Source organism: Alligator sinensis, unplaced genomic scaffold, assembly GCF_000455745.1.
Source record: "Alligator sinensis unplaced genomic scaffold, ASM45574v1 scaffold768_5, whole genome shotgun sequence".
NCBI classification, from domain to species: Eukaryota; Metazoa; Chordata; order Crocodylia; family Alligatoridae; genus Alligator; species Alligator sinensis.
Genome location: NW_005841991.1, coordinates 978105 through 991632, shown reverse-complemented (window position 1 = coordinate 991632; position 13528 = coordinate 978105). Strand labels below are relative to the sequence as shown.

Genomic DNA, 13528 nt, shown 5'->3' with positions numbered 1-13528 from the left:
ACAGACTTATTGCCTGGATGCTGCTCTCCAAGCTGCCAGGCTGCATTCCTGGCCACATGCATGCTGTGCCTGTGCAGATCCATGCAGCATTTATTGGTGACATTATTGGCTACACTAGCCAAAAAAAGCTGATTGCCGATAATGTCAGTTTTCTTCTTATCGGTGCCAGTCCGATATGAACCAGTCGGTGCACCTCTAATTGGCAAGCATCCTACGTGCAGGCTTAAGCCTGGAAGTCTTGGAATTTGGATTCCCTCTACATTTTGGGCTTGTTACAGGACTTTCTTATGGCTGCTTGCCTTAAAATAAAGAAATATTTTGAGTTTGACCCAGTTCTTACTTGCTCACTGGCAACTTACAGTAAGTAAGAAGATAACTTATTTGCATACTTAGTTGCATATTTTTTCAGTGTACAATAGTTTTTCAACAAATACAATAATTTTGAGCTTCCAACATAATAATTTTGTATTTAAGACCTGGCAATCCTTGCACCACTGCTCTAAACTACTTTTCGTGCCTGTACGAGACCTGCGCTGCCCAGGGAAGCTGGCTCATGAGAAATGGGCTCAATAGCAGTATCCAGTGCAGGAAGCGATGCTGGCAAGAGGAGGCTTTTCCTTGTATGTCTTTGTTTTAATGGGAGGCTGGTGCTAGTGGTAGGTAAAGCACCCCTCGCTCCCGGCAGCTGGTCTCCCTGTAAGTCGCACGATGAGCTTATCGTGTATTTCAAGAACTGAAAAAAGGAAGGAGCCAGAGGAAGGGATTTCTACCAGTGTGGACGAATCTCCTCACAGTCAGCATGTTCTCTTGTTGCATGGCCTGACACGTAGTTGCCTCCTGCCTGTCTGGCCAGCTTTGTTTCTCCAGTAGAGGAGTGGCTAGGGCAAACCAGCGATGTACAGTATTGTTCCATGGGAGTATAGCCTTGTGACCACCAGGGCTGACTTTCTGTAACTCTGTGAACTGAGATGTGAAACCCACAGACTGAGATGTGAAACCTAAGAAAAGGCTATGGCTTGTTTAGAATCCAGCAGATTGTAGGCTTGGTAACACAGAATTGTTCCTGTCACATAACTAGCTCTCAGCCAATTGGTCAAGTTCAGGGTTTTAGTCATTGTCTTTGAAGCTCTCCATAAAACTGGCCCAGGAAGGACTGTATCATCTAGCATAATCCTGATCTTTCTAGGTGGCTTAATTCTAGTGTAGCCAGCAGGTTGTCAACAAAAGAGAAACTCGTGTATGTGGAAGAATGACATTGTTTTGGGGAAGAGCCCACTCATTTGGATCTTGCTTTGCAGTAAAAACAGAGACAACTGAAATTTGATGCCTTTAGAGCAGTAGTGCTCAAGTCTCCAGCCCTGTGCACTGGGTAAATGGTGTGCAGCCAGTCTTTGTGTGTAGGATTGGTTTGTGGGAATGATCGTTAGGATGCCTGCCTGCTCTAGAAGCGAGGCAAAACCCAGCAATACAATGGAGGCTGTCCCAGGTGGGCCCTCAGCCTGGGAAGGAGCGGGGAGCTGACCCAGAAAGTCACACTTGCTTCTCTTCTGAGAGCCAGGTCCAGAGTTTGCTAGATCTGATCTGATAGCATGCTGTCTCCCACCCCTCTTCCTGGCTGTGCCTTTACAGATGCTTGGAGCTAGGTGCCCAGTGGGGAAACCTGGCAAGAAAAGAGATGCTGTGCCTTCTCACCCCTCCCCACCCCTACACCCCTATTCTTAGTCTGGTCTCAGGGGCTCTGGCTCCTGCTGCCCCCTGAATGTGCAGCACCATTGCAGCCAGGATGGGGCTCCCAGTGTATCTTGCAGCCTGGCTGCCAAATCTGTCCAGCAGTTGGTCCCTCATGCCCTTTCATGCCCCTGGCCATCCCACTCCTTGCCATTTCCACACCACCACCTTATGTCCTCCTCCATCTCCAGGAGACTGGTGTGTAGCACCTCAGCCCCTACCAGCTCCTGGCAAGGGGCCTGCCTGAGGGTTTTTTTTTTGTTTTTTGAGGGTTCTTTTTAATGTGTATCCGGGGCCAAATTAGCCAAAACTAATTCCAAATCCAAGAGTCTGGAGCCATAAGTGGCCTTACTACTGGTGAACATCTGCCACCCACACCTGAGGCATCAGATATTTCCAAAACCTTTGGCAGACATCCTACTTGCAGGCTCAAGCCCAGAGGCTTGGGGTTCGGATGCCCCCAACTTTTGTTTGCCCTTAGCCATAAGGCCCTTCGCGCAAGCAAAGCAGGGGACTCCCATTTTCAGAAAGTGGGCTGAAAGCTGCTACACCTTGGCAGGTACTGAACCATGCCAGAAGAGCAGTACTCCTGGGGTACGCTTCAGGAAAACTGCCTTCATGGACACAGTATTTCCCCTGCCAGGTTAAGAAACCACTATGCTTGTCCTGAGCCTTCAAGAGGTCTGAGGGTTGGGCAAAGGGAGGCTGAGCCCCCAGGCTGTTGTGAAAGGAAGCAGGAACATAACCCAGGACTGCTCACTTCTTCCCTCCCTCTACAAAGTAGTGTCAGGCTAAGCTGGGGGTGCAGTGAACACTGGATTTAGCCACGTGCAGCACAGTATGCCGGGTAGACTGGGATGAGGTTGCCAGCCAGTCTGAGGAACCACACTAATTGCACTCCCCCCCCCCCCCCCCCCCAAAAATCAACTCCACAGCATTGAGTGGGGGCCAGTGTTCCTAGTGGATGTGGAGGAGCGTTTCTGGATGCCTGCTCCACTAGTTGTTTGCCATTTGCACTAGTTGTTCCCCATTGAAGTCCCCAATTTAGCCATATGTTCAGCTTGTAGAATTTGTATGCTAAAGTACATAGATGGTTATGACATGCATGCCACATATATCTGCATCCTGAGTTAAGGACATTGCTCAGGACTGTTCTGGGAATAGTGATTTCTTGACTAAAAAAATCAGTAAATTATTTCAGGTTGTAGGTCTGACAGACTGCTGGCCAGTATTGATTTGTGTGTATTTAAGTTACCTGGCCCTTCGTAATTTACTGACAGGTTTTCATTTTAAGGTGAATTTTGGCCTGGTATCCTTCTAGTCAGCCCCTGCCTTTCAACTTGAGCTTTTCTGTGACGTGTCCTCTTGTGGCTTGTACTGATGTTTTTCTGGTGTGTCTGACATACTTTCTGCTTTCTTCCTTAGAAGAGAAGAAGAAACTAATACGAGAATTTGATGAGAAACAACGGGAAGCAAATGAAACGGTAAACATGTGACTGGAGCTGTTAGGAGGAAGGGTGGAGCAGGGGCTGAAGTTCAAAAGTCTTGTTTCCTGCTTTGTAGCCAGTTTTTGTTTTTGCCTAGTTCCTTTAATCTGGGGTCCTGGGTACTAGTAGTTACAAGTTAATCTCCAGTTATTGGGGCTTCTTTCATAATCACCAAGCTAGTTCTCTATGATCCTATGAATTCACTTACAAAAGAAGTAGGGCTAGAAGGAACCTCCAGAGACTATTTAGTCCAGGGGTAGGTAACCCCTGGCATAGGTGCCAGAGCATGGCACACAAAGGCATTTTGCTTGACCACATACCCCTTGGGGCAGATGGTGCAGAAGGTGCGTGGGGCAACACTGCCACAGCAAGGATCGGGCACCTTGTGGCTCCTTTGCTGTCCACCCCTGGCATGTCAGTATCTTATAAGTTGTGGTTACAGGTGTTTTTGGCATTCTGCCCAAAAATGTTGTCGACCCCGATCTAGTCCAACCCCCTGCCTGAGGCGGGATCATCCTTATCCAAACCATCCTATACAATGCCATAATCTAACCTCTTACTACAACTACTGTCAACCCTTACACAACATGACATAACACTATAACCTGCCTCAATTAAAGCAGGGGGACCACAGCAGCCAACATCTTGCTTCTCTAAAAGGTTGTTAGTATATGCTCAAGAGATTGCCCTTTTCATTTTCTAATGATCCATTTTCTACCAGCCAAACATATAGAAGCTAACATGCTACCCTCTTGTAGTCCAGGGTGGAAGTTAACCCCTTTAACCTCAGGGGTATCAGCATATAATCAAGGTATGGAGCCTCAGGCATCATACCATAGGAGTTTTACAAAATACTACCACATTCGGTCACAATCCTGAGCCTTGGCATTTGGGTCTGGATAGTCAGACTAGGGATCTTGGAGGGACTATCTCATAGATGTGATGGGAAAGTATTATGTTAGGCAACATCAAAAGGAGAAAAAATACAACTGTCAACATACAATAGAAAATCAGCGCCATAATTTTTGCAGTGCTCTTTCCTTGGAGCATTACACAGTGTCTTACATCAGGGTAAATGTGTATGCTAGAGAGTTACACTAAGTAAACTCACCTGTGCTGCTGGAATAGCATCTAACAATGCATATCCAATTATGGAAGGTACCAATGACATGACACTTCCAACTACAACATGGAATTATTAAAAATATGGAAAGGAAAAGAAGCACAAACCTGAGATCTTAATTCAAAGAATGTTCTGCCTTGTGTTGATACAGAACTGTTAAGATTTGTCTTTTAGTTTCAGACTCTTTTTAGAGAGGAAAGGTCATTTTTAACAAAGGGGTTTGCTATGTTCTTGAACTGTAGAGTCATGTAACCTGATTACCTCTTATTTAACATCCAGGTGTGATTTTTTTTTTTATGAGGACCACAGGTTTGGTACACAGCACTCTGTATTGGGCTGGGGACCTTTAGACCTGTGTGCAAGGTCTCTGTATTAGATGAAAGCAACTTCAGTCGTCTTTCTCTCAAAACTACGTGCATGCCTTGGGCGGTTGGTCAGTTTCAAAGCAGAGCCTTGTTGGGGCATATTGTGACATCCTAGTTTGGTCACAGAATGGATCTGGGGCTTTTTGTAACTACTCTTTCTTACTAAAGCTGCGGGAGATGGAAGAAGAATTGAAGCATGCGCCACTGCCCTTCCGCAACCAAATGATGAGCAAGATCCGGGCCTACAAGAGAGACCTGTCAATGTTCCAGAGAGAGATGAGAAGCACAGATCTGGGCTTGGTTCCTGGCAATCGGGGAGACACAAAATATGGAATCTACTCCATGGAAAATGAGCAGAGTGTGAGCATCCAGGGGATATTAACTGTATTTAAGACCTTTGCTGATTGCATTACAGTGCAACTCTGACTGTTTCATAGTTTCATAGTTGGTAGGGTCAGAAGGGACCTGAGCAGATCATCAAGTCCTACCCGCTGCCATGGCAGGAAAGGGTACTGGGGTCAAACGACCCCGGCAAGGTGTTCATCTAGCCTCCTCTTAAAGACCCCCAGGGTAGGAGCCAGCACCACTTCTCTTGGAAGTTGGTTCCAGCTCCTAGCCACCCTGACAGTGAAGTAGTGCCTTCTGATATCTTGCCTGAATCTACCCTCTGCCAGCTTGTGACTGTTATTTCTTGTCACTCCTGGGAACAGGGACCCCCCAATGCCTGCTGACCCCCCCCGACTAGTTTGTAAACGGCTACTAGATCCCCCCCTCAGCCTTCTATTGTGGAGGCTGAACAGGTTCGGGTCCCTTAGCCTCTCCTTGTAGGGCCTCCCATACTGACCCCTGATCATGCGGGTGGCCCTCCTCTGGACCCTCTCCATGTTGTCCACATCCCTCCTGAAGTGCAGTGCCCAGAACTGGACGCAGTACTCCAACTGTGGCCTGACCAGTGTCGCATAGAGGGGGAGGATCACCTCCTTGGACCTGCTCGAGATGCATCTGTGGATGCATGACAAGGTGTGGTTGGCCTTCCTGACTGTGTCCCCACACTGTCGGCCCATGTTAATTTTGGCATCAGTAATGACTCCCAAGATCCTTTTCTGCCTCTGCACTGACAAGAAGGGACACCCAGCCTGTAGGTGTGCTGCTGGTTTTTCCTTCCCAGGTGCAGTACCTTGCACTTGTCAGTGTTGAAACCCATCCTGTTCTCATCCGCCCACCCCTGTAACCTGTCTAGGTCCAATTGCAGCGTCCTTCTAGCGTGCGCACTTCTCCCCACATCTTAGTGTAGTCTGCGAATTTGAACAGGGTGCTTTTTACCCCCGCGTCCAAGTCATTGTGCTATTGCTAGTGTTTCAGCTTTAACCCCCTTAGTTTCAGACCTCATGTAACTTGGCTATAAATCTACTCTGCGTTTAATATGAATGTTTCAGGTGAGAGGAAAATCATGCTTAGAGGGTTTCTTAATAGAACCCATATTGGTTATCTCAAAAACAAACATGTTTTTAAGATACAGTATAACTTTATGAATCTGGCATGCTCAGGACCAAGCACCTGCTGGAAATATGAAAATTCTGGATTTTTGAAACTGGAGGGGTTGGGGGAGGGGTGGCTGGTCCCAGAGCAGCGGCTCCATGCGGAGCAGCGGCACAGGGTGGTGGATGGCGTGTGCAAGCTTCCCCCTCCTCTGCTCTGGGACCGGCTGCTGCTACTCCCCAGTGGAGTGTAGTTTTAAGAAGTGCCGGATTTTCGATAATTCCGGATTTATGAGGTTATACTGTATGTTCAAATAGCGTTCAGTTCTCTTTCTTAAAACCTAATATGAAAGAGATTTGTGAAACATTGAACTACTTTTGTTTAAACATTCCTTTACAGTTCTGGAAAGGATAAATAATTATTCTAATGCAGGGTAAAAATTTAAATGATCAGTTTAATTTTGCTACTTATCCTGAATGAAGTGTGTAAATTAAATGTATTATATACAGCCAGTAATAGAATTAGCTGTAAACACTTTCAGTTTAAATTATCTAAAGCACTCTACCAAACTTTTTTTTAATGGTCTGAACAGTATACTGCTTATAATTCAAGATATAAACAAGCAGATCTGGCTTATAGAAAGGGATGCCAAGTTATGTCTGAATCTGTTAGACTGGAATTGTCTCTAGTCTACAAGCTGAGAGACTTGCCTGTCTGGGCTGTTGTGGTGCTGCCTATGAATTATTTTAGTCTTCCAGATACCTTTTATCAGAATTAAAATTAGAAAAGATGGGAAGTGTGGTGAAGACTAAGTCCTGTCCTTAACCTATGTGGATTCTCTCATTGCTCATAACCTCTCTACAACATGTGACCTACAGAATGGTAGATTAAAGATTTAGGAAAAGATTGTGTCTGAGATCCCGTTTTGTCCTACAGTCATTATACATCTCTCAGCCACTGATTGTGGAGATCAGGTTATACACCAGCCCATCATGATGCTGTAAATAAAGGACTGCTTTAAGCAGAAATAAAAGAAGGCCTTGGGAAGAAAAGATCCTATTTTCATATAAATCTCCCTTACTGGCAGAGAGGTGGGTGGTTCACGGATGGAATCTCTGGTACAGGCTGATCTCTAACTAGACTGTTTAAAAATAAATAAATAAATCCCTAAACCTTTCCCACACTAGATTTATCACTTAAAAGCAGCTCCTTGGCTGAGACTGAACTGTCCTACTTTTTCTAAGTTTAAACCGATCCTTTCAGCTACCCTTAAAAATTATTTAATTCCATTAACTACACCAAGCCTCTTTTGTATTGAATCATATCTTTTTCTTGGCTGGCTTCCTGGAGTAGATGCTATTTTCCGCTTGGAGCAGGGGCCAGCAAGCTTTTCAAGCTTTAGGCCAGAACAACCTGGCTCAAGTTTGACATCGGCCAGGTGGCTTTGGTGTATCAGTAACAAGGGGGCATTGTTTGTGTCCTCACTTTTCAGCTACAGTGTGGGTGCAGCTGGAAACTGGCCAGTCCTGGCTCAGTTCCCCACTGGCTGGAAGTTGTGCCCCTGGTGCAGCTGGGGAGCAGGGGGGCAGGGAGAAGTGGCAGTGATGCAGGTGCAACTGGCCCCAGTACAGATCCTTGTTGCCTGGCCACAGCACAGGCATAGGCAGAGGCAAAGCCTTCTGGCTCTGCAGGCCAGATCCAGTGACTATGCAGCCTGGATGTTGCTGACCGCTGCCTTAGAGCTCAGATTACATGTGTTCCATAACCATGGGCTTTGGCACTTGATGACTTGTTTTTGAAACAGCTTTCCCAAAAATAATTAGTTTATTATCCTCGTGTAAGTATGCTGGAGTTCCCTTCTTAATAACCAGTAAATGTAAAAGCTGAGACTAGGTTTCCCCAGAATTTTCTACTTTGGAGCGATAGACAATGAGTTTCCAGTACAGCAGATAGAGATAGTACTGGAACTCTATGGGTGCATCTACACATCGCCATATGGCAATGTTGCTACAGTGCTGTACTTTAGTACTTCTTTTTGGACGTACTAAAGCACGATGCAGTATGAGCGGTTACTGCGCCATGCGCACGGTTAAATTTCACCACTATGTCACTGTAGTGGTGAGCTGTTTCCAGGGAGCATACTGCTATGGTGACGTAGCTGGCGATCGCATGCAGACACACATGATTACTACATTGCCGTAGCGCACTATATGGTGATGTAGCACATCGCTATGTTGCCATAGGGCAATGTGGAGATGCGCCCCATTTATAATAACGCAGAATGACTCCTGAATCCTTGTTGTTGTCAGTCAGTTTTGAGGCCATTCTTATAATAGGTTTGGGGGAGCAGGGCAGCTTCTGTTACACCATACCTCAGGCTCTGTTGCATCCCGTAACTTCTATGCATTTCATAACTGCACGAAATTTCCTGCCCAAATTGTTTTCTGACTTTAACAACTTTCTACCCAGAGAGAGCTTTTTCCTTTCCTCCTCTTTCAGCTAGTTTAAAATGCTGCTTGCTGAGAATGTGGTCAGACTTGCATCTGGCTTGCTCTCTGTTCTCTAGAAGTGTTGCAGATAGGTCTCTAAACGTCAGTGTTACAAGGCTGACATACACTCTAATGGCCACTTTCACGGTTAACAATAACTTCTTCCCTTAATAACCTGAGAGGGCTTTGTTACCATTACAGATAGATTAGATGGCCTACAGGGCCATTTGTCTTTATAAGAAATTAGAAATGTCTAATGCCTGTATTTAATAGCTAAATAGAAACTCTCTTTTTCAGACTCAGCTGCAGTCTCAGAGGGTGCTGGTTCTCCAGGGGACAGATAGCCTGAACCGAGCCACTCAGAGCATTGAGCGTTCACACCAAATTTCTGCAGAGACTGATCAGATTGGTACCAATATAATCGAGGAACTTGGGGAGCAGCGAGAGCAGCTGGAACGCACCAGAGGCAGAGTGAGTATAGGACTTGTTAGCATTTTAACATAAAAGCTTGGCATGCACCTACTGGGAATGATCACACCAAATAACTCCTGTGGAGACCTGCCTAGAGTTTTCAGAATTATTCCCTGGGATGTTTGTGTAGATATCTGGGAGGAAGGAGTAGGCTGTAGACAGAAGAAAAGTGAAAATGCTCTCAATCATGTGTAGCCTGTAAAGTCTGCAAATACTCCACAATAGAGAGCCCTTTGTCACCAGGAGTAAACTGTGAAATAGCTTTTAAATTCATTATTATTTGGGTTTCAGAGGTCTGTGCAAGGTGATTGGTATTGATCAAAATTCAAAGCATTTCTTTTCTTCCCCACCTGGCAATGTAAACTAAATTGAAATGGTTAACTAGTTTTCACCCTATCTTTTATACTTGGACTAAATGACCCAATAAGTGTGAAGTTGCAGATGGACCATATTAAGAGCACTTAAAAGGCCAGTGTCTACACTATAAAGCTTTTTAACTCCTGCAAAGTGCCCTCTATCGCGATACCTAGCTCATATTAGGGTAATTTCAGTTTGTTTGGTGGAGCTAAAACGAACAATTTGGAGTCTTCCGCCATCTGAGGATGCACTGCTTTCATGTCCATCTCCACCCCTCTCTGCCCCCTCTGTACATACCTAGAGCTGGGATAGAGCCCAAGTGTCCTGGCTTCTAGGCATGCTCCTGCTTGTCAGCCTTCTGGCAAGTCAGAGCTGTGCAGGGAAGAATTGGTATTAACCCTTAACTTGCAACTTCTCACAGCATGTTTGGAATTTAACATCACTTAACATTTCACAGATTTAGTGTTGTCTAAGTGTAACATAGAACTTCACCTTAAGTCTCTTCTGTTCCCCTGAGGACACAGAGGAAATGACAAGACAGTTAATAGCTTAAATTACATACTTTTGTTTAAGTTAGAATTTAAATACTGAAGCATTTATTTTTGGTTTGAGTTACTGTCAAACGGTATCTGCTCACTTTCCAAGTAAATATATTTTTCTACTACAGCTCTGCTCACTTAAGCTTGATTATTTCAAAAGCACAATCAACAATAAAGGTTTAGTTGACTTTACCTTTGGCAAAATTTCTGCAACCCTTCTACCTACAATAGATTTGCATACTTTTAACTGAAACTTGGAAAGACATTCCATGGATGCAGAAGAAGGAACAGTTAAAGGGTTTTTTTGTTTTGTTTTGTTGTTTGGTTGGTTGATTGTTTTTAGTCCCATTGCTTGTGTTAGAAGGCTCTTCTAGAACTTGATTTGTTCAGTACCTCCTTCTAATTCCTTTTAGTGCCACAACATGACTCTACATATGCTGGGAGATGATCTTGAGTGACAGTGTCATGCTTATGTAGTTGTATGTAGTCTAAAGCACAGCTCCATTCTGCTCTAAGATGTCCAGAAAACTGCCAGTGTCCTAAGGGTTAATAGTACTCCTGATCAGGTTTTGAGGGTAGCTAGGAATTTTCTGTAGTGTATATCCCAGGCATAGATCCAGGAAATATCTTATCGCAGGGGATTGTAGGCTCTCTTTATTTTCTACAAGGAGGGTTAACTTTTTGCAGATGTAACTCCTAAAAATGTGTTACATTGCTGCCTTATGCTTGATGGAGGGGGAATAGTCTTTTGAATGTACCATCTCAGTAACATTTTGTTTATAGATTTGCACTTTTGGGCCTTTTACATAGTCTTTCCACTGTTGAAATCATAATAAATATACAGAACCTAATTTATTTTTGTATGTGCTCCTGTATTTTGCTAATCTGTGATGAGACATCAGAGTGCGTTACCTTTGTAGTAAGGTAACACAACAGTTGTTAGTATTGGACTGTACACAAACTGACTCCAGCTTGTTACATTTCCTTTTCAGTTTACGCTGTGAATGAATTGGGTGAAATGGGTTTGCTTTATTGAAAGTATGGGAGTAAGTAGCTTCATTAACTTACCAAGATTGCTGGTGAATGGAAATAGATAACAAGTGAAGAGCCATTTTAAAATGTGCACCAAGTTGGACTGCCAGGATAGATTACCTGATTTCCCTTCCTTTTAACTTCTGGAGTAGACTTGTTCAGACTCTGGAAAATGTAATCACAACATGGCATAGAAATGAAGGATTAAGCTGATTTGCGTGTCATGTGGCAAACTTTAGAGCTGTATAACCTGCATTTAATTCCTTGCTTCTTAAGAAGCAGTTTCTAAATTGTTTATGGACGGAGTTAATTTCTGAGGAGTAAACATCTGGATTGGCTTAGTTATTAACAATCTAGAGTTGAAAATTCTTGGGCCAATGCATGACAGTTCTCTCTTGGTTATTTGTAAGTGTTCGTTAGGGAGTTAAATGTCCTTGGGAATATGCTGTAGATTAATATCAGAAATATTCTTCCTGATCTTCATAAACTTCACCCTGTTACTCTTGTTCAACTTAAAGGAGTTAATTCCTCTCCTTCAGCCTTTTTAACTTTCTAGTACTTGCAGGCTAAAATTACTTTCTGTCCTTTTTGTTGCTCAATCAAATTTCCGATCTTTCTCTCCCAGCCCTGTTAACTCTTATATTTATCCTGATTGTGGTTCTGATAATGAAGTGCCCTGAACTGACTATAGTGTTCCAGTTGCTGTTATCCTACCCATGTAGAAAGGACTGTTGTATCACAGGAGATGAAGGTAACATTAAGACAGGGAGTTAAAGGTGTGCGAAGCTTCAGTCACCAATTCAATTCGAAGAAGTTTCGGCCTGATTCGGAGGCCGAATCACCAAATCCGAATTGAATTGGGAGGAAAAAAACAAACCTCTGAATAAATTTGGAAAAGATTTGGAGATTTGGAAAGCAGTCTTTCAGGGGAACAGAAACTGATAAGAGGAAGGGGGAGCAGGGGGGAGAGACTGACAGCTGTAGCTGGCCAGTGACTGTGATCTTTCCCTGAGTCCCTTTCCAATCACACTGCTGTGGGGCAGAGATGTAGAAACAGCATCTAACCATCTGTCTGCTGCCTTTCTGTCCCTCTTGTGAGCTGTTTCTGCCTGAGCAACAGTGTCTGAAAGGTACTGGACTGGCTTGGCTTTCTAGTGTTCAGTCTCCTGCTAGTTTCTGTTCTTGAAAAAGATTGGATACAGCTTACTGACTAGAATCCCTCTACTTTATCCCTGTCCAATCCATTTCTTTCAACTTATTCTTCCCCCAAAAACCTTTTGTTTGTTCTTGTTTCCCCCTGCCCCCCCACCCCAACTCTTTATACACACACATACACACACACACACACAAGATATTAATATTATGAATTACACACACGTACAGTAAGCACAACACAGAAGTCAGACAGTTATACATCAGAGAAGAAGAAGAGATATTATTAATTAGTTATGCACATAGACACATTTTCCAGCACAGGAAAGATTAATATGAAGTGTGCTGGAAAGGCAGGTGCCAGGTCTTCTGGCAGGGGAGGGAGAGGGACTAGAAGGGGTAGGGGGAGAACTTAGAGCTGTAGATGCATCCTTTTTCCTGGCAGCTATGAGTCTTCTGCTGCCAGTGGGAACAAGGAGGTGGGAGCAGTACCTGTCCCTGCACCTGCACCACCTCCCCTAACATCAGAAATAGCCACCAGCAGTAGAATGACAGTCTCTTCCACCCCAGCTTCATCTGCCAGCATGAGCTTTTCAGTGCCAGAGGAGGAGCTGGATCTGGAACCAGGGGACCTGAGCAGCCTAGCAAAAGAAATTCTGGGGACTGAGGGGGAATCTGAGTTGGTGCTCCACACCCATCAAAGTTCCCCTAGAGTCAGGTCTCCTCCAGAAAGTACCTCAGAGGAGGTTGAGATTGTGGAGACAAATGGCTTAGCTGAGTCGGCTCCTCCTGTTGTTGTGCCTCAGCCTGCTGAGGAGGGGGATAAGTCAGGATCCCCACCCTCAACCCAGAAGCAGGGTGGGTAGTGTAGTGTGGGATCATTTTGAGGTGGCAGATGACCCCAAGTAAGCTATCTGCCAGCACTGCTGAAGGCAGATCAGCTGGGGCAAGGAGGTGAAACACTTTACCACCATGGCGATGCTGATGCATCTCAGGAGGCAGCACCCCCTTGCCCTTGTTCCTTCTCAGCCTGGCACCAGTAGGAGTGTGCCCAAAGGGAATTCCCCCACTTGCTCCAAAGCCCTCTGTTTCCATGAAGCAGAGGCAGGCCACCCTGGAGCAGTGGGAGAAAGCCGCAGACAAAGAGGGGTGCGTTGCAAGGGTGAGTGAGGTCACCCAGAGCATTGGGGAGATGCTTGCTCTGGATGGCCAGCCCTTCTCTTTAGTTGAGTGGCCAGGGTTCAGGCAGCTCATGGTGCTCGTGACCCCATCCTACAAAGTTCCTGCACGTACCACCTTCAGCAGG

At 44.9% G+C, this 13528-nt stretch overlaps 1 protein-coding gene across 1 annotated transcript in view; it reads left to right on the top strand.

Annotated features, from left to right (window-relative positions):
• The window catches only part of VTI1B (vesicle transport through interaction with t-SNAREs 1B), a 24803-nt gene that overhangs the window by 2075 nt on the left and 9200 nt on the right, over nt 1–13528 (top strand). Inside the window, exons 2-4 of the mRNA XM_006021397.3 lie at nt 3154–3212; nt 4872–5063; nt 8969–9142. Coding sequence (XP_006021459.1) covers nt 3154–3212; nt 4872–5063; nt 8969–9142 — 425 coding nt within the window. The remainder of the gene's footprint in view (nt 1–3153; nt 3213–4871; nt 5064–8968; nt 9143–13528) is intronic.